Below are 20485 nucleotides of genomic sequence, written 5' to 3'. Positions count from 1 at the left end.
GAAGAGGATCGCAAAGAAGCTAAAGAGATATGCGAGAAAATTGAGGAAGTTGAAGAAGATGAACAATTGAATAAATTTCGTCCGCCATGGAAGAGTAGGTCACAAGCAGAAGGGAGGGAGAATCATGTTTTAATTTTTCTAATTTCCTGGGTTTCTGGTTTTTTTTTTTAAATTTTCACGCGCTAATCTGGGTCGTCCGATCTAATTCATTCTGACGGTTTAGATTGTTTCTCATTCTTCTCATTTTATTGATATTCTCATTGGAGGGTGACCCAATCTATATATATATACACACTTTTTAATAACTTATACGCAGCAGCAAGGCTGCGATTCCCCACCCAAAAACCCCCGATGCATCTCGCAAGCCAGCAACCATCAGGACCGGTGACCAGCAACTGCGGGGGAGTAAGTCGGGACCTCGTCGGTCGACGCCAATAACCAGCCCACGCTGGAAACAAGAGCCACCAGCGCGGCCAGGCTGCAAGTAACACGAGCAACACACATCAAATTAAACGTGCGCGGTTCGCCCTGCTCTGCCGCCGGTGAGCCACCGTCTCCCTGTCCTGTCTGAAGCCCTAAGTCGCCCTCCACTGTGGCTCCACCGGCGCAGGTGGGGCCACCTAGCCATGGTGGGCAATTCCTTCTAAATTGTGCAACAATTACCCAACTTAAACTATCTTTATCCAACCTTTAATTTGTTTAAAGATTATGATAAGGATGGGGATTGGTGGGATTTTGTCCCTACTAGTTCTTCTAGTTGGTACTGGAAGAAAATCTGTGATACTAAAGAACAAATCAAGCAAGTGTTTACTGCTACTGAATTCTGCAATATGCCTAAATATTCTGTGAAACTGGTGTATAATAAGCTCATTGATGCCAAGCCCATGGTTCACTGGGACAAGATGGTCTGGAATAGGCTTACTGTGCCAAAACATAGGTTCATCTCTTGGTTGGCAATTCAGCACAGATTGCAAACAACAGCAAAAATGGCAAGAATTGGAGTTAGCTCAACTTCAGATTGCCTTCTCTGTGGTCAAGCCCCTGAAGATCATGAACACTTGTTCTTCAAGTGTCCTTACAGTAGCAGATGTCTCACTGATTTGAAGAATTGGTTGGGGATTCAAAGCTCCTTTACTACCTTACAGAGAGGAGTTAGACAACTGTCTAACAGCAGCAGTTCCAAATTTAGGAAAAGTGTTATGTATGCTAGCATGGTTGCTTTGACCTATCTGATCTGGAGGAGTAGAAATAGTAGCTTCTGGGATAAAGCTTTCCCTACTGTTTTGAATGTAATGACTGTTTTAAAGCAGACAGTTAAGAGTAGAGTGATGGTTGTAATGCCAAAGAATGTAAGTAGGAAGGATAGTTTGTGGTTTCAGAATCTCTGAAACTTAGTTGTGTTGTGCTTGCTCTTGTGAGGAATGGTCCAACCTAGTTGGTTTGTTCCCCTTGAGTTAGCCTAGGTTGTATTCTGTTTTGTGGAATTAATATTATCCTTACTTGCTTAGCAAAAAAAAAAAAATGTTTAAAGATTAAAAAATTTAATTAGGGTTTAATAATCCGAAAATTATGCTTGAAAATTTGAACAAATGAACAAGCCTTAAAAGAAATTTTAGGGTTGTTAAGAATTATATTTCAAATTATAATCTTTATTAAAATTAAATCTAATAATAATTCAAAATTTAGGGCATAATTATCTTATTTTATTCAAAAAAATTCTAAAAGATAACAATTATTTTCCTAAAATTCCGAATTTTGAGGTTGATTATTGAATTTTCTTTAACAAATAAAATCAAAAAATTTAATTATTATCCTTAAATTTTATGATTAATCGAAGTAAACATAAAAATTAACTACATTCAATAATTAAGATACAAAATTCCGAAAACTAGTGAAAAAATTACCGAATTTTTTTGGTTATTGAATACTCCGTAAAAAATAGGGGATGATTATAAAATTTATTTAACAAATTAAAAACAAAATCTTTAATTGTTAACATATTATTTTCATGATTAATCTTTTTAACCAATAAATAATTTAAAATCTATCGAATTTAATTTTAAAAAATCTCAATGTTTTTGGGTGAAAATAACTGTTAATTTTGGCCTTTTATTTAAAAATTTCTGAATTTTATAAATTTACTTTGAGCATAAATTAAATAAATCACAATTTATAATTTCCAATCAATTAATATCGTATATCAATTGTGCTAATTCAAGCCATAAATAAATCTTCCCTTAATTGAATCAAAATAATAACGTTACATACAATCATGATCATAAAATATTATGCAAGAGGCTAAAACTGATACCAGTGTAGGATAATATAGATGCATAAAGCGAAATTTCAAGAAACAATTTCCTAACATCTATCATAGGATCACATGTATAACAATAATATGAATCAGATTTATGGTGGAATAATAATAACCTTTACACCTGTATGTATGCAAGCTTCGAAGATCTGAGAGCCCCAAGTGTAGCTCATCTATTTAGTACACGAACACCAGTTAAATACCAACGTCTACTAGAATGGAAGAGAAAAACTTCTCTTACTTTTGATGGTAATCTGAATGGCGTTTCCAAGGGAAGGGTTTTGGGTTTCCTTTTGTTTCAAAGCTACTGATTAACTGTTGTACGTAAAACCAATATTATACCATTATATATAATATTAGAGTTCTAGGTTAATTAGGAGAATTAATTCTCCATCCCTTTTCCCTTCAAGGCCGACCGGTATAAGCCCTACTAATGGAATTTTTTTGCTTTTGTTCAACTGGTGTTGCAATGTGTGACCTCATAGGATTAATATATTTTAGTTGTAGGTCCAATTAATACTTTTCTACTAATCACATTTATTCTCTAGCAAGCAAATATGATTACTAAAAGAATTAACTTATTATCTTCATAATTAATTCGTATTTATATTTAGTTATTGCCGGAAATATGTAAGGACATAATTTCTTCAGAAAATGATTAAAAAAATATATACGTAAGGAAGCACGTAGTTTACGTGTAAAATAAAAATACTTGTATTCATATATAATTTCTATACACATGCATATTATCCTAAGTGGTTGTATAATTGTTCGAGATGAATAGTAACACCACATTACATTATAAACGGTCAATAATTATTATGGCACCAACTTGTATGAGTGAAGGTCCATATTTTCATTCAAATATATATATAAATACTCCAAAATCGATCATATTCGAATTTATTTCTCTAAATTACAACCATGATTAGTTGATATACAAATCATGCATCTAGTTATGCGCAATACTTAAAATAATAATTAAACAGTAGTACGTATATGATTTGTGGATAATAAAAATAGTACGTATATATCGATCAAATATCAGCTTTTGAACATTTGGGTATTGTTGTATGATCATTTTCCTCTTGATTTGTAGTTGTTGCCCAATCAAAGAGACCAGTGAAAGACTCAAACCCTTTGCACCCTTGTGTGCTGAATAACTCTAGAGGATCATCGCTCTCAAACTCTACTAAATCTGTGAAGAAATCTTGATCCGCTTGTTGCTCATGTTCATTATTATTGATCGTTGTTGGGTCGGCAGCCAAAATAAGTGGCCTATAACTTTCGAAACCATCATTTTTGAGTCTGATTTCTTCTTCTTTGACAACAGGGAGAGTTGTTGTTGTCGTGGTTGTTGATACGTTGTTCTGATTTTCTTCCTTGATGAGTACATTGTGGAAATTGTTGTTGCTCGGTTTTGAGGAGGTTTTAGAGACCGGTTGAGATGACCTTGTTGAGCCTGCTAGTGCATTTCTTTGGGTAGGCCAAGGATGATTGTGATCTGAAGTGTATGTTATGACCAACATATTGGGGTCTGTTCGACTCCTTTCTACTTGCTTCCTTGCTGGACAACCTTTTGAACTGCTACATCTATAATACCCCCTATCAAAATTTCCAACCACAATTTCCTGTCACCAAAACTACATGCATATACTAAACACACTTGTTATAAGCTAATTAAGTTAACCAACAATCAAACAAAGTCTTTGTCCTTAATAGCGTCTCATATTCGATATATGAGTTACTACTTCCGTTTCAAAATGATCTTTACACTTTTCATTTTAATCTGTTTTATAATGTTATTTATATTGTGTTTTAAACTATTTTTATACATGCAAAGTTAGTATCTTACCCCTTCTACGTACCCCTCGAGACCACGAGTAATTAACAAACAACAAATTTCATTTGTTTAAGTTCCAAGTGGAGTACTAAGAAAGTTGAGTACTAAAACCAAAAGGTACAATCTTGATTTTAACGTAAATCTTTAGGAAAAAGGAGTTTATGTGTCATTCTAATTCTTTGATATCCATACGTGCAATGGGTATGCGTATTATCCAAAGTACTCTATTTTACTTTTCTAAACTAGCTTGCATAAAAATTATTCTTGTAGTTATTAGCCCTTTGCATTAATTAATTTGACTAGCTTATAAGTATTTGGTTGTGTGAAGATGTTTGGTTAATTTACTCTCTAATATTTTTTATAAATAGGTGAACTTGACCTCAATAACTCAACTGTTTTATATAAAAATACTCCTTATATGATTAGAGTGCAAGAAACAACACCACCTTTGAGGCAATTCGACTAATAGCTATAGGGTGATGATAAATGTTGCAAGTTTCGACAACATTTAGTTGTCGCAATCTTACTTATCGGAGTTTAATTGGTACATATAGGCGCTACGTAGGGTATGCGTCATCAAAATATTTTTACTATTAATGTACGGAGTAATAACTTTTACTATAAAAATCATATGTAAATAAGATAGTCAATATGAAAAATGGAACAAATTAGAATATTCAGATTTTCCTACCCTTTTTGTAACATGTATAATAGGTTATACTTCGTATAAGTTAAATATTTTAGTTTCCAATTTAAATAATAACACATAAACATGTCATGTCATCATTGTTACATGGTTTAAAGGTCACATGTTGCGACCTTTATCATTTTCGATATTGATAACATTCACCAATTAAGTCGGTAATGCAGGTCATACAAATGATGTTACAAGAATTATATTTTGCCGAGAACAAGGAATGTTGTATTTTTATTTATTTATTATTGATTATTTTAAATGTTATCCACAAAATGATCTAATTAATTATATTTTGGGTCATGGAAAATGATCAGACAACTAAATGATGAGACTTTAACTATAGAAGGAAGGTAGCTAGCTAATTAATGAATGATGCTATAGTTACATTGTGCTTCTACATATGTTCAAGTACATGAAATTAATATATTAGTAACGATTACCTAGGATAAGGAGAGCCTTTAATGGGTTTTTGGCCATATTTTCTCCATGCCCAAAGATCTGAAGGTACTACTTCTCCAGTTTGCCTGCTGTTTGCTGCTGCTGGCGCAGGTATGCACACCACTTTTTTTGCTTGTATTTTCCTGTTTTTTAGACAACATAACACATTTGTTATTCATGTACGGAATACAAGTTTTATCTCCGTGCATCACTACAAAAATTTGTATCTTTTATGACAACCTAATAACGACGGGTAAAAATCCCGTCGTAAAAGGGCTTTTGCGACGGGGATAACAATCCAACAAAGACGGGAACAACCGTCGCAAATGTCTTTACGACGGGTTAACGACGGGATTTTCCATTAACGACGACCCTCTTTTACGACGGGTTCGCGACGGAAAATCCCGTCGTTAATCAACAATTATTGGGGTGATGATAAAGGTCGCAAGTTGCGACAACATTTAGTTGTCGCAATCTTACGTGTCGCAGTTTAATTGGTACATATAGGCGCCACGTAGGTTATGCGTTATCAGAATATTTTTACTATCAATTCAATATTTTTACTATAAAAATATATAAATAAGGTAATCAATGTAAAGAAGGAAGCAAATTAGAATATTAAGATTTTCCTACATTTTATTGAAAGGTATATAATAGATTATATAAGTTAAATATTTTAGTTTCCAATTTAAATCATGACATATAAGCATGCCATGTCATCATTGTGACACGGCTTAAAGGTCGCATGTTGCGACCTTTATCATTTTCGCAATTATTGATCTTTAGTACAATTTCTTGTAGGGGTGACAACATTTCTTATTCATATACGGAATACAAGTTTTAACTACTTAGAGCAACTCCAATGGTTGGCTAAATCATATTATAGCTTGTGATGCCATATCAACTTTTTAAGCTACACAATTCCTAGCTATTTTTTACTCCAATGGTTGGCTAGTTGCCACTTATTATTTTGTACGTGTAAAACATTATTTTGTTTCTGCCATATTTTTCAAGCTAATTAGCTCTACAAAGCTAATTTGCCTAACAAAGCTAATTTAGGACATGTGCACTAATGGTTTAGCTACTAGCTTAACATTTATAATATTTGCAAGCAAGTCCCTACAAGAAACAATTGGAGTTGCTCTTAACAACTTTATGTGCTACCAAATAATTTGTTTTGATGTACCCATAGTAATTAGACATAAATGTGAAAAAAATATTGATAACAAAACTAAAACTTTATTGATGGTTATACAGGTTTATAAAATGCTTTTCTTATTGTGGAGAATATTTCATACAAATTAAAGTATTAAAAATCATATATTCATTGATACGGAGTATATATATATCACAATTTGAACATGACATTGAAACACGTGAGTGCCGTTACCATCATACATGTTTACATGGAGTACAATTAGTTTTTAGTTAATTGTTGTAAATCGTTTAATCGGAATGGAAATGTGAAACTATTCCCTACAAAAAATAAGAATGAAAAAGTATAAGGGTTTTAATACAAAGGGTGATGATAAAGGTCGCAAGTTGCGACAATATTTAGTTGTCGCAATCTTATGTGTCACAGTTTAATTGGTACATATAAGCGTCACGTAGGCTATGTGTCATCCGAATATTTTTACTACCAATACAATATTTTTACTATGAAAATATGTAAATAAGATACTCGATATAAAAAAGGAAACAAATTAGAATATTAAGATTTTCTCACCTTTTTTGTACATATATAATATGTTATATATAAGTTAAATATTTCAGTTTCCAATTTAAATCATGACACGTAAACATGCCATGTCATCATTGTGACACGTCTTAAAGGTCGCATGTTATCATTTTCGTAATACAAATGAATATGATGGAAAGGATATGGTTTTATAAAAACAAAAAAAATAGAAATGAAGGTGAGGGAGACATGTCATCACGAAAAAAAACTGTTATAATATTAGTATAGGTACTGATATTAGGAAACTCAAGATATAAAGACATTTAGCAAGTAAAGGAGGCCTTTTAATTGTTTCCTTTATATTATTGACTACGGTTATGTTTGGAAGTGTTTTAAGATTGAAATTTACAATATGCTTGTATAACTAATTTTAGCAGTAGTCTCTGACAAGAACTGATAGTGCAATAGTAGAAACCACTTGATTGACAAGAACTGATACTGTTGTTGATCAACTTAGGTCACTAGTTCTTGTACCAGTAAGCTACACATCTACCCAAAACACAACAAACCAAAAACCCAATCATTATGTTATCTCTGATTCTCTAATTCTTGAATCCCTTTATCATATTAAATTTCAGGCAATTAAATTAAATATTAAGTACCTTAATTAAGTCCTTAAATAACAAAGTAATTCATATATTATCATTTTAAAGTTAATGAAGTACTCCATAAAAGTTCCTTTAAAAAAAATAAGTAGTCCATAAATAAAAATAATAAAACTAACCTTCTCTTGATGCCCTGATTTCGGGGAGACGAGATCTGCAAGTGCGGTCCGCCAATGGCATTTGCGCCATCAATAAAACCACCGGTCTTTGGGCTGTTGCTACAGCTTGCATTAAAATTGCTTAACATTTGGTTAGACATAAACCCAAAACTAGCTGCACCATTTACATTCTTAGGTAAAGCTCCTGCTGCAGACTGTATAGGCAGTTTTACGTCTTCAATATTATTAGCTTTATTACTATCTTGTGAGATCTGTACCATATTCGGAGGGAAAATATCACAAACACCGTTGTTGTTGTTGTTGTTGTTGTTGTTGTTGTTGTTGTTGTTGTTGTTGTTGTTGTTGTTGTTGTTGTTGTTGTTGCTGTTGTTGTTAGTAGTGGCGCTGCTGTGATCGATACTGAAGTTGTTAAGAAAAGTGTTGGATGACGACGTTGATATAGCAATAGCATCATCCATGTCACGGAGGAGGGTCTCTGCTGTTGGTATCAATGAATAAACATCATCCTTTAGCTGATGATATTGATCATTATTCGAAGATCCGAAACTCCACTTTGGGATTTGTCCACCAATATTTGTCGTTGTTACTTTTGTCGTCGTAGTCTCCGTTGTACCTCCGCTAGCTCGGACGATATCAGCTAGATCTCCTTGATAGTTGTTGTTGTTGTTGTTGTCCATGTCATGGAAAAATGATCATACAACTCTACAAATGAACTTCCAAAATTATCAGCATCACTAGATAGAGTATAGAGTAATATATATACTAAGATAAAACAGTTTGTTAACTTAATGGTAAGAACTCAAGAATACAGAGGTAGGATCCTTAAGAACTTAGCTAAAAGGAAATCAATAATATAACAAGGTTAAGAGAATCTTAAGAATAAAAGTAGGGATGAACAGAAGAAAAGATGGTGCATTGGTGATGGAATTGAGGAGAGAGAAAGGTGCGCTGACTTTTCATATCAAACAGCTCTTTTTCTGCACGCAACCCGGCTACCTGATTTAGAGAGATAAACAGAATTTTTATTACAACTAACATAATAATCAAAGATTAATAATTGGCTTGATTTATTACCAAATATAATTTTTAATTAATTTGGGTCAAATTTCTGCAACTAAACTGTTTGCTGCTTCCAACCTCATCATCAAGATCATAATATCAAAACAGCATTTAAATAATAACACTGTCATTTTCCCAAAACCAGTGACGGGGAATTAAAGATGCGGCATGTGGCCGCGTTTCCCGGTTAACGTTTTCTATTCTTATTACTCCGCACTATATTAGCTTCACTCTTTTATTTTACTCCCTAACTTTTTGGCGCTAGATAAAGTTCGGACCCGTTTATTAATAACTACACCATTCGTTTTTCTTTCTTCTTTACCTATTCTATTTATGTTGTCCCATTTTTTTTAAGATAATTTGGTGAAACACTACCTTTAACTTTGGTGGTTTTGTGAATTGCTATCTTTTAAAAACAAAATCATATTTTACTACCTTATAAGTTTGGTTTGTTTGACTAACACTACCATTTGACGTTTTTCGTTAATGTTTTCCGTTTTTAAACTCCACTACAACGGCTATAGTATATGGCAAATGAACAAAATAACAACTGAAGAGAGATATTTTAAAGAATATAAGAAATACACAACTGAAAACATTAACGAAAAACGTCAAATGGTAGTGTTAGTCATACAAACCAAACTTATAAGGTAGTTAAATTTAAAAAAGTTTTTATAAGGTAGCAATTCACAAAACCACCAAACTTAAAGGTAGTGTTTCACAATATTTCCTTTTTTTAAAGTTGAAAAATCTTCTCTTTTATATAATTACAGATTGCACTTAATTTTCTGTAAAAAATTTTGACAAAATAATTAGTTGGATTTTCCATATTTACCACCCTTTAAGTTTCACGTTTTAGTATTTACCCTCTTATAAAATCAGCTGCTTTTGCATCAGACCGCCTGACAGCCACGCGCTTGTCAGACGGCCAATTTCACCCTGCGCGCGTGTCCTCACGCGCAAGTATATATCAAAAAAACAAAAAAAATCTGATTGATGTTCGTGTTAAAGTGATGGGTTGTTAATCGTATTGATGTTCCTCCAGAGGCGTCATGAGTTTCTTTGAGATATGTTTCATTTTTTAATCTTTAAGGCCACCTTTTTTCTTTTTTTCTTTTTGGTAAACTAATTAGTTTGATTGCTTAACTAATTAGTTTGATTGCTTAACTAATTAATTCGATTACTTAACTAATTAATTCAGTGCTTAACTAATTGGTTTAAATGCTTAACTAATTGAATTTCAACGCTTCACTAATTAGTTACAGTGCTTCACTAATTGGTTTCAAAACTTAACTAATTGAATTTTAGGATTAACTAATTGAATTTTAGGATTAACTAATTGAATTTTAGGCTTAACTAATTGAATATTAGGCTTAACTAATTAGTTTGATTGCTTAACTAATTAATTCGATTGCTTAACTAATTAATTCAGTGCTTAACTAATTGGTTTCATTGCTTAACTAATTGGTTCAAATGCTTAACTAATTGAATTTCAACGCTTCACTAATTAGTTACAGTGCTTCACTAATTGGTTTCAAAACTTAACTAATTGAATTTTAGGCTTAGCTAATTGAATATTAGGCTTAACTAAGTAGTTCGATTGCTTAACTAATTAATTCGATTGCTTAACTAATTAATTCATGTTTAACTAATTGGTTCCAATGCTTAACTAATTGAATTTCAACGCTTCACTAATTAGTTACAGTGCTTCACTAATTGGTTCCAAAACTTAACTAATTGAATTTTAGGCTTAACTAATTAGTTCGATTGCTTAACTAATTAATCGATTGCTTAACTAATTATTTCAGTGCTTAACTAATTGGTTTCATTGCTTAACTAATTGGTTCAAATGCTTAACTAATTAGTTCGATTGCTTAACTAATTGGTTCAAATATTTTCTTTTTATTTGTAAACTTATTGGTCCATTGGTAACCATTTAGTTTCAATGCTGAACTAATTGGTTGCATTGCTGAACTAATTGGTTGCATTGCTTAACTAATTGGTTGCATTACTTAACTAATTGAAGTTCAGGCTTAACAATCAGATATGGAAAGTTCATCAATCGTGTTCATTACTTAACTAATTGAAGTTCAGGCTTAACTAATCGATTTCATTGTTTAACTAATTGGTTTCAATGCTTAAGTAATCCTTACATTGCTTAACTAATTGGTTTCAGTGCTTAACTAATTAATCGTTTACATTGCTTAACTAATTGGTTCGATTTTAACTAATTAGTTCAATTGCTTAACTAATTAGTCCGATTGCTTAACTAATTGGTTTTAGTGCTTAACTAATCGTTTACATTGCTTAACTAATTAGTTCTAATGCTTAACCAATTGGTTCGATTGCATTGCTTTAACTAATTCGTCAATCATATTAGAACCACCGTCGCGGCCTCCGTATCCTCCAGACGAAGGTGGCTGCCTCTCAATTGCACGACGAGGAAGAGGTGGTTGTCGTTGAGTCGGTAACTCTTCTCTTTCGTCTCCTTTCGTCGGCCACTTCGAAGGCTATTGTTGCACTACTACAAAAAAGGGCAAAGAGACCCTTCCAAAATGGCTAAAGAGATCTCCTTTCAAGGGGTCTCTATCTCACAGGTCTCTTTGATAAAGAGACCCCCTCATCGAGAGGGGGTCTGTTTGTTAAAAGCTAGAGACCCCCCACGTAAGAAAGAGGGTCTCTTATTAGAGATGGGAGATCTGTTTTTTAAAATGTTCAGACCCCATAAGTAAGATAGGAGGTCTCTTTGAATATTTTTATTTTTGTTTATTAAAGAAGTTAAGACCTCATATATAGATAGGGGGTCTCTTTGTTATTTTTATTATTATTTTTGTTTACAAATTAAGACCTAATATCTTAGATATGGGGTCTCTTTGATTTTTTTTTTATTATAACTAGAGAGCCTTTATTACACCTGACGGGTCTCTTGACAACCTTTTTTTTAAAAAAAAAACAAAAGAAATCGATAATAGCAGAATAATACAAGTCGATCAACAATATATTCAGAATTAATATGCATATTCAACCTGCGTTTACACCTCTAAACTACCGGCCAGCAGACACCGCATTAATATACACATTACACCTGCGTTTACACCTCTATAAATACCAGCCAGCAGGCATCAAACGCACAAAACCACACCTGCTATAATAAATAATTTGTAACAATTCGAGAACAATTCCATAATCCATATATTACCAAAAAAAATATATTTCCCACAAGTAATGCTCAAAACGCAAGCTTTACATAAACTGTAATTTGCATAAACGTCAAAGCTTTACATTGCAATTTCCAAAAACGTAAAACAAAAATCAATTCCAAAATATAATCATTCACACCAATTTATCAACAATTGGAACCGAAACTCATAGAGTTATTTCCATACCATCAACTTTGTTTTCTTGATCCGCTTTTTGCTTGAGCAAATACTCGACCCACATGTCTCTAACCTCATCCACATTTTCCGATGAATATGTTTCTTCAGAAAACCGTAATAAGTAGCATAATTAGTAGTAAAACAAATGCATATATTGTTCTATAATCGTTAACAAAATAGGTAAAGCCTCAAATAAAAAAAATTGTTAAGGGGGGTGGTTCAGGTTGTAGGCCAAGGGCAGCTGCAACATTCGAAAGTTACAACCCTTACAGGTAATTGCAGTCACAGCCCTTACAGGTAATTGCAGAGTGCAAAAGTACAGTCCAGATATCTGTTACTGGAACAAAATTGCAGTATAATATGCTAAACATGCCTGAAATTTACTCTCCAGTTTTGTTGCAATGGTATTAGTTCCTAGATTTTATTTCAAGCAAGAAATTTTAACAAATAAAGGCGAAGGTGTAAAATCAGCCTACACTCCTGAAAATTTTGTCCAGATTTTAGTGTCATGGTACTAGTTCCTAGATTGTGTATCAAGTAATAGCAGTAAACATGCCTCTTTTAAGGTTAGCCTTGAGTCCATCATATGGCAAACATGCCTCTGCTATGGCTAGCCTTGAATCCATCATATGGCCGGGAGGGGCTAAATCTTCTCCCAAAGGTTGGATAGTTTCACGAAATGGCAACAGGTTAAAGATTGGTGTTCCAATTAAGAATGGTTTCCGTCAATTTGTGACAGTCACTCAAAGATCCTAGCTGCCACCAACAAAACAAAAGTTACAGGCTACTGGTTCACAAGTCCTCCAAGAGGGTTCAGAGGAAGAGTTTCTCGCCATTGCTAATCTTGGAAAACAATGTTTGAACTTAGATGAGAAGAGAAGACCTCCAATGAAAGAAGTTCTACTGGAGATAGAAAGAGTGATGTCTTAACTGGCTGACACTTAACTTTTCACCTTGACAGTTGACTCTTAATTAACTTTTCAGACGATCAATACCTTAACCCTTCCCAAACTAATTCCACAGTCCTAAATCTTAAGCCCTATCTAGACAAATAGGAATGAATGTAACTATTTTCTCATAATAAACCTGCATGTTATAGCAATCGATAAATATTTGAGCTCCTAGCTCCTAATGTTAGTGAAACAGATTCTCTGCATATTCACTCTGTAGAGAAGAATGTTATTGCTAGTTCACATAAATTCAGGCCTGAAACAGTCGGCCAAAGCCAATGGAAATCTAACTGGAGACCAAACTGGTTAAAAAAAAGCTATTTAGACCAGGTCACTTTCCAAAAACCATGCTAGTCCAAGTCTGGGTATAGTTCATTGCAAGTTATTGTTAATACAAAATATTCATGACTGGTAGCTGCATCTTTATATCACCTGGTATGCTGTGTTATTCAGGAAATGTTCCTCAATCAGCAATTAAACTGTTTGAGAGCATAAGCAGGTGATCACAAGTCACAACAACTAAAACAATAGCCACTAAGCACTGGTCTGTTGCAATAACAAACTCCAAACTAGCTATTGCACTATAAACACATCAAACTAGATATTGCACTATAAGTCCAAGCACGGGCAAAGGAGGACCATGTCAAAACAAGGAGCATGACTACAATTTTCACAACCTATTATATGTTCATGCAGCAAATTCATAACTCATAATTCAAAGTAGGAACAGCGGCATAAGCCATTATTAGGCGTAGGAGCTTTCCATAGGTGGAATCGTCTAGTGTTTAATCCTGATGCAACCTATATAAGGCACATCATTATTAAAAATCTCTAAAACAGACAAATAATCTGGCAGCTACATATCAACAAAGAGAACTGTGTGAATCAAGAGATAGATAACTGATTCTTATCCAACTAAATTATTCTATAAACACTTTGCAGCTCATCTTTTCGACAAAAAAGGCTCACATAAAACCAAGGATAGCTGTAAAAGGCACCCTAAGTTCCACTCACACTGCTACACATGAGCAGTTTCTTATAAAAGCAGGCGAGAGTGAGAGCGTTAACGTTATATGAGAAACAAGTTGGATTTTATCAAATTTATGTGCCCGGTCATACTATCTTACTATGCATATTCTCTTGGATTTTAGAGACTTTTACTTAGATTTAAAATACTTGGATAAGGATGACAAGAAGAGGCCACAAAATTAACTGCTTAGGGTCTCAGTTAAGGGTTTAACTTTAGAAGCCAAAAAGGAAGCAAGAAAAATTCTTCCAAAACTGGACAGAATGTATGCAGAACCATATCCTTGCATTACGTTGGGCATTTGAGCACTGACCTGTTGCAATAACAAACTCCAATCTAGCTATTGCACTATAAACACATCAAACTAGATATTGCAAGACAACATTCAATGTGAAGCAATACTTAAAAAGAAACAACAACAGCAATAGTAGAACAAACCACAGCTTGATTCCTAACTCTTTGGTTAAAACAGAATACCTTGTTTACTTTAATGGTTAAAACCTGATAATAACAAAAAATTTACACAATTTGCAAGTAGTGATAAATGATACCTGGTCCGGAATCCATAATACTCTTATTCTAAAATCTCGATCATATAGCGGCACACATAGTATTAGTAGTTCTCACACCCTGAAAGGTGAACTGATGCTTCAGTTCTTAGACAACCAGTTGCATTGTACAAGCTCTCTCGTTTTTTTTCTAATCTGGGAAACTTCAAATGAGCAAATAAGTACGGCTTGTACCATAAAGCCGGTTTTACAACAGAAATTGCCAACAAATATGAGAGAAATAATTACCACAATAGGCACCAACAGAGAAAAGGAACAAGTAATAGTATGTTTGAAAATACTTTGGGAAGATTGTTACGACCAATTATGCAACTAAATTAGGATAGCATTGACAAGACAATACCAGCACAACAACCAGCAACATGGAAACAAAGAAAAGAGTGGCAATGAAACTGGGACATGTAGATCTTCCAAACAAAACATCACATTAACCAATATCAGGTTATATATCCCAACTTACTAGCAAAAATAGTTTACACACTGTTGATCTGTGTACAGGAAATCAGATCAGATCAGGTTACTTACATAAAATCAGGTTCGTTATAGCTAGCAGAACAGAAAATCAATTCAGAACTCAGCACATTAGAGCAAAAAATCATATCAGCAGAGCAAAGAATAGTGTGTGAAGTAGAACAAAAACAGACTAAATAAAGAAAAAACACTGTCAGATATACAAAGAAAAATATCCCCAAAAATAATAAATCAGAAACGAAAAGTTTCAACTGTGCAACAAAAATACTTATGCTTGGCCAACCTAGCATCTCTAGGATACTTTTCTAATTTGCAGCCTGCGGGCTGCTTTATGAAACCAATTTAGCCATAACAAACATTGGACATAATTCAGAATTCAGTGTCCACAAAAATAAAGACTATAGTTTGTTCTTGGAGGGGCGGAAGGAAATTAAAATTAATAAAACACCATCCTACATATACACAAATATCCCCAAATATACACAGAAATATACTTGTATATGCTTCGCCAGCATAACATCTCTAGGATGGTTTCTAACTTACGGCCTGCAGGCTGCTTTACGAGAGTTGGACTACTTTACACAGAAAAATAAAGATATCTACTAAGCAAATGTGGCAATCTCTTAAACTTAAACAAACGCTTCTCGACTCTCGTACAACCAGACATCTTTTCTGCAGAAAAACCTAGTTCGGGAAGAAACTAGATAATTGACTAGAATTCCATGGTTCTTAATTCCAGAAGCCTCCTCATTTCTGCATTTAAGGAAAGGAGTTGCTGGGAACTTGGGACATTGAATAGAATACTTTCAAATTTTCATATATATTTTTGTCAAAGAGTATAGAAAAACTATTCACTACACTTGCACTGAATATGAGCAAAATATAACAGTATGCCTCTTCCAAATGCTTTAGCAACCTTTTAAGAACTGAGATGAACTTCTACAGATCGAAGTAGCAATAGACATGGCTTTGAAGAAGGGATAAATCTTATCAAATAATATCAGGAAAATAAAATTAAAAAAAATGTGGTTGACCCTTACATTTAATTGGAAAATCACCAACATATTATAACAAATTCAATCGAAATTTCAATGCGGAAAAACAAGCAGCTTTATATTACCCAAGAGGCTCAAAGGATCCACGGGTTACAACTTACAACTGACAATGTTAAAGACTTTTATTTGCTCAACAACTACTATTCTAGTCAGAGGAACAGAGAGATGAAAATTTCAATTGAAGTACCATAAATTCATAAAACATCAATTAAATAGAAGATAATACAAATTGAAGTTGAAATCATTAAACATCAATACCATCAAACATCAATTGAAGTTGAAAATTTCAGAATAAAACCCAAAATTGTAGCAGATAATACAAATTAAAATCGAAATAACCTACAAGAAATTAATTCAGAAATTCAAAATAAAAATTAAAGAGAGAAGAGAGTGATGAGAAGAAAAACCTAAATTTATAGGCCATTGGTGGTGAGGTCGCCGTTGGTGGTGAGGTCGCCAATGGAACAGTACGCCCTAACCTTTATTTCGAGGGAAGAAGAAAAGAGGCAAAGTGAAAAAGGGTGAATTGGTTTCGCGTGGGATAAATCCTAGGAAAGTGGAGACCTGTTATCTTTTTTTTTTACAGGTCTCTTCTTTAATTACGTAATTTCCAACAACCTGGTGGGCCATGTGTTATATTACAAACCCGGTTATTTTAAAAAGAGGTCTCTTGTTTCGTCCTTTTATATACTGGAGACCTGTTAACTCAGATAACGAGTCTCTATTTTTCTCCCTCCAATTTTAAAAGTTGTCATTTGATACGTAAGAGACCCACTATCTGTAATATTAGATCTCATATATGAAAGAGACTCACTATGTCGTTCAAAAGGTCTCTTCTTAAAGGTCTCTTTGCCCATTTTTGTAGTAGTGTTGATGTTGCCAAATCCTTCGCGAAACCCTAACAAAAACAAAATCGAAACAAAAATTGAAGCACCTAAATGCAAAATCAACAAAATAATTTTAAACTAAACACGATAGTTCTTAAATAAACCTAATAAAATGTTAACTAAAACTCGCAAAACCTTAACTCAAAGGCACGTAACTAATTGGTTTCATTGCTTAACAAAGTGGTTCAAATGCTTAACTAATTGGTTCAAATGCTTAACTAATTAGTTCGAATGCTTAACTAATTGGTTTCGTTGCTTAACTAATTAGTTCGATTGCTTAACTAATTAATTCAAGTGCTTAACTAATTGGTTTCATTGCTTAACTAATTGGTTCAAATGCTTAACTAATTAACTCTAGTGCTTAACTAATTGGTTTCATTGCTTAACTAATTGGTTCAAATGCTTAACTAACTAGTTCAATTGATTAACTAATTAATTCCAGTGCTCAACTAATTGGTTTCATTGCTTAACTAATTTGTTCAAATGCTTAACTAATTAGTTCGATTGCTTAACTAATTGGTTCAAATGTTTAACTAATTGATTTTCAACGTTTCACTAATTGATTAACTAATTAATTCAAGTGCTTAACTAATTGGTTCAAATGCTTAACTAATTAGTTCGATTGATTAACTAATTAATTCAAGTGCTTAACCATTTCGTTTCATTGCTTAACTAATTAATTCAAGTGCTTAGCCAATTGGTTTCATTGCTTAACAAATTGGTTCAACTACTTAACTAATTGGTTCAAATGCTTAACTAATTAGTTCGATTGCTTAACTAATTGGTTTCATTGCTTAACTAATTAGTTCGATTGCTTAACTAATTAATTCAAGTGCTTAACTAATTAATTCAAGTGCTTAACTAATTGGTTTCGTTGCTTAACTAATTGGTTCAAATGCTTAACTAATTAATTCCAGTGCTTAACTAATTGGTTTCATTGCTTGACTAATTGGTTCAAATGCTTAACTAACTAGATCGATTGATTAACTAATTAATTCAAGTGCTCAACTAATTGGTTTCATTGCTTAACTAATTGGTTCAAATGCTTAACTAATTAGTTCGATTTCTTAACTAATTGGTTCAAATGTTTAACTAATTGAATTTCAACGTTTCACTAATTAATTACAATGCTTAACTAATTGATTTCATTGCTTAACTAATTGGTTCCAAAACTTAACTAATTGAATTTTGGGATTAACTAATTGAATTTTAGGCTTAACTAATTGAATTTTAGGCTTAACTAATTAGTTCCATTGCTTTAACTAATTAGTTCGATTGCTTAACTAATTAATTCAAATGCTTAACTAATTGGTTTCATTGCATAACTAATTGGTTCAAATGATTAACTAATTAGTTCGATTGATTAACTAATTAATTCAAGTGCTTAACTAATTGGTTCAAATGCTTAACTAATTAGTTCGATTGCTTAATTGATTGAATCTCGATTCTCGACCTTAACTAATTGAATTTCAAACTTAACTTATTGGTTCAATTGCTTAACTAATTGGTTCAATTGCTTAACTAATTGGTTCAATTTCTTAACTAATTAGTTCAAGTGAATAACTAATTGAATTTTAGGCTTAACAAATTTTTTTAAAAAATCTATAAACCAATTAGTTTCAGTGTTTTACTAATTAGTTTTATTGCTTAACTAATTGAATCTATTCCTCAACTAATTGGTTTTATTGATTAACTAACCGATTTTAATCTCAAAACTAATTGAAAATAATAAATAACTAAAACTATTTATTTCTTAACTAATTACAAAAAAAAATATACCTAAAATAATAATTGAAAAAAAAACGTAACTAATCCATTTTATTTTATAACTAAATATAATTAAAACATAACTAAAACAATAAAATTCTTAACTAAAACAATGAATATGAATAACTAAACCGAAGCTCACAATCAGAGGAGATGAACCAAAATTGTAACTAAAATAGAGTTATTCTTAACTAAAAGGGAATTATTCTTGACAAAACAAAATATTTACGCAAACAAATGTAACAAAAAGGATAAAATATTACAACTATTAACTAAAAAAAATGCAGCAGCACCAAAGCCTGGTACGGGGGAAGAGGAGCCCCAAACCACAACCACCACCAGCCTCGCGAAGAGGAGCCGACAACCTCCAGCCACACTGAACTAGGTCTGGCCGCACCGAGGGAACGAGGCAGATTGCGAGGTGGCTAATCGTCGCCTCTCCTCCCGCGACTCTCTCCCGATCTCCTTCGCCGCTCATTCTTTCTCCAACTCAGCCGCCACCACCGTTCAGTCCTCCGTTCCATTCCGATCTCCTCCCATCTCCGACGGCTGATGCGACGAGGCGAATCACCGACGCCACCTTCATGCTAGGAAAAACGAAAAAAATTAAACAAAAACCTAAATTGTAAAATCAACAAAATTAATTAAAATCTGAAAAATCAAACACCTAAAACCATTGCAATCGAAACCTTAATAACATCCTCCTCGTCGGAGTAGGCGACAACACCGTTGCCGATTCACCGATCTTACAGATTCTGGTGCTCGACTTGCGATTGCTTAAGCTAACCAAAACTTTGCAAGAAATTCTACTGCACGGCTAGAATCAAGCCTCTAAAACTAGCAAACTAGAATTTAGCAAATTAATTACATCAAGTAATACCTGATCGTAGAAATATGGCTTTGAATTTCGACTTCTCGCCGAATCTAGTTCTCGACTTGCGATTGATTCACCGATCTTACTCTCGTTCCACCACAACGACGAACAACAAGCCGCCACCACCACAACGACGAACAACAAGCCGCCACCACCACATGCCAACACCAATTGAAATTAGGGTTTGAGGAGAGAGAAAGAAGCAGCGAGTTTAGGAGAGAGAGAGAGAGGCAGCTGTGAGGGGGTCGAAAAAGCGCGAGGCTAATATGTGACCTCGTCCCTCGTGGGTGTGACGTTTCTTTTTGTCAAATCAAGTGTAATTGGATTTCCTGTGAGTTTACACCCAATTGACTAGTAATATAGGAGTCGCCATTCAGTTTTTAACGACAATGAGAAAAACTGACAAAACCCGGTTATCGTGACATAAAGGGAGTGCAATTATGTTTGACCACGACGGCCGTAGGTTCCCTTGTGATCCCTGGTGTGGGGATCTCTCAACATACACCCGCAAGGTAGAGATTGAGGGTTCGGGGGACTGTAACTACCGAGAGGAGTATTCGCTCTTCGATAACTCCAGAGGCAAGATATCCTTACTAGCTCAGCATAAATAATTGAAGGGACATGTGTTAACTATTAAACTAATCTGAGTTGATTTTAACAATATGCAACATATAATACTAGATCGATCGCGATTA

At 33.5% G+C, this 20485-nt stretch overlaps 1 protein-coding gene across 1 annotated transcript; it reads right to left on the bottom strand.

Annotated features, from left to right (window-relative positions):
* Positions 1-3083: 3083 nt before the first annotated feature.
* On the bottom strand, positions 3084-8802 carry LOC110789054 (probable WRKY transcription factor 14). Its single transcript, XM_021993698.2, has 3 exons — positions 7755-8802; positions 5295-5435; positions 3084-3919 (listed from the first exon to the last, which is right to left on the bottom strand). Exons 1-3 carry the CDS (start codon positions 8429-8431, stop codon positions 3352-3354), a joined length of 1386 nt encoding a protein of 461 aa, XP_021849390.2. The 5' UTR covers positions 8432-8802; the 3' UTR covers positions 3084-3351.
* Between the last annotated feature and the right edge of the window lie 11683 nt (positions 8803-20485).

The sequence above is a fragment of the Spinacia oleracea genome, chromosome 5, assembly GCF_020520425.1.
Source record: "Spinacia oleracea cultivar Varoflay chromosome 5, BTI_SOV_V1, whole genome shotgun sequence".
In the NCBI taxonomy this organism is placed as follows: domain Eukaryota; kingdom Viridiplantae; phylum Streptophyta; class Magnoliopsida; order Caryophyllales; family Amaranthaceae; genus Spinacia; species Spinacia oleracea.
The sequence above is the reverse complement of the archived record's forward strand: the minus strand, read 5'-3'. Positions and strand labels throughout refer to the sequence as shown.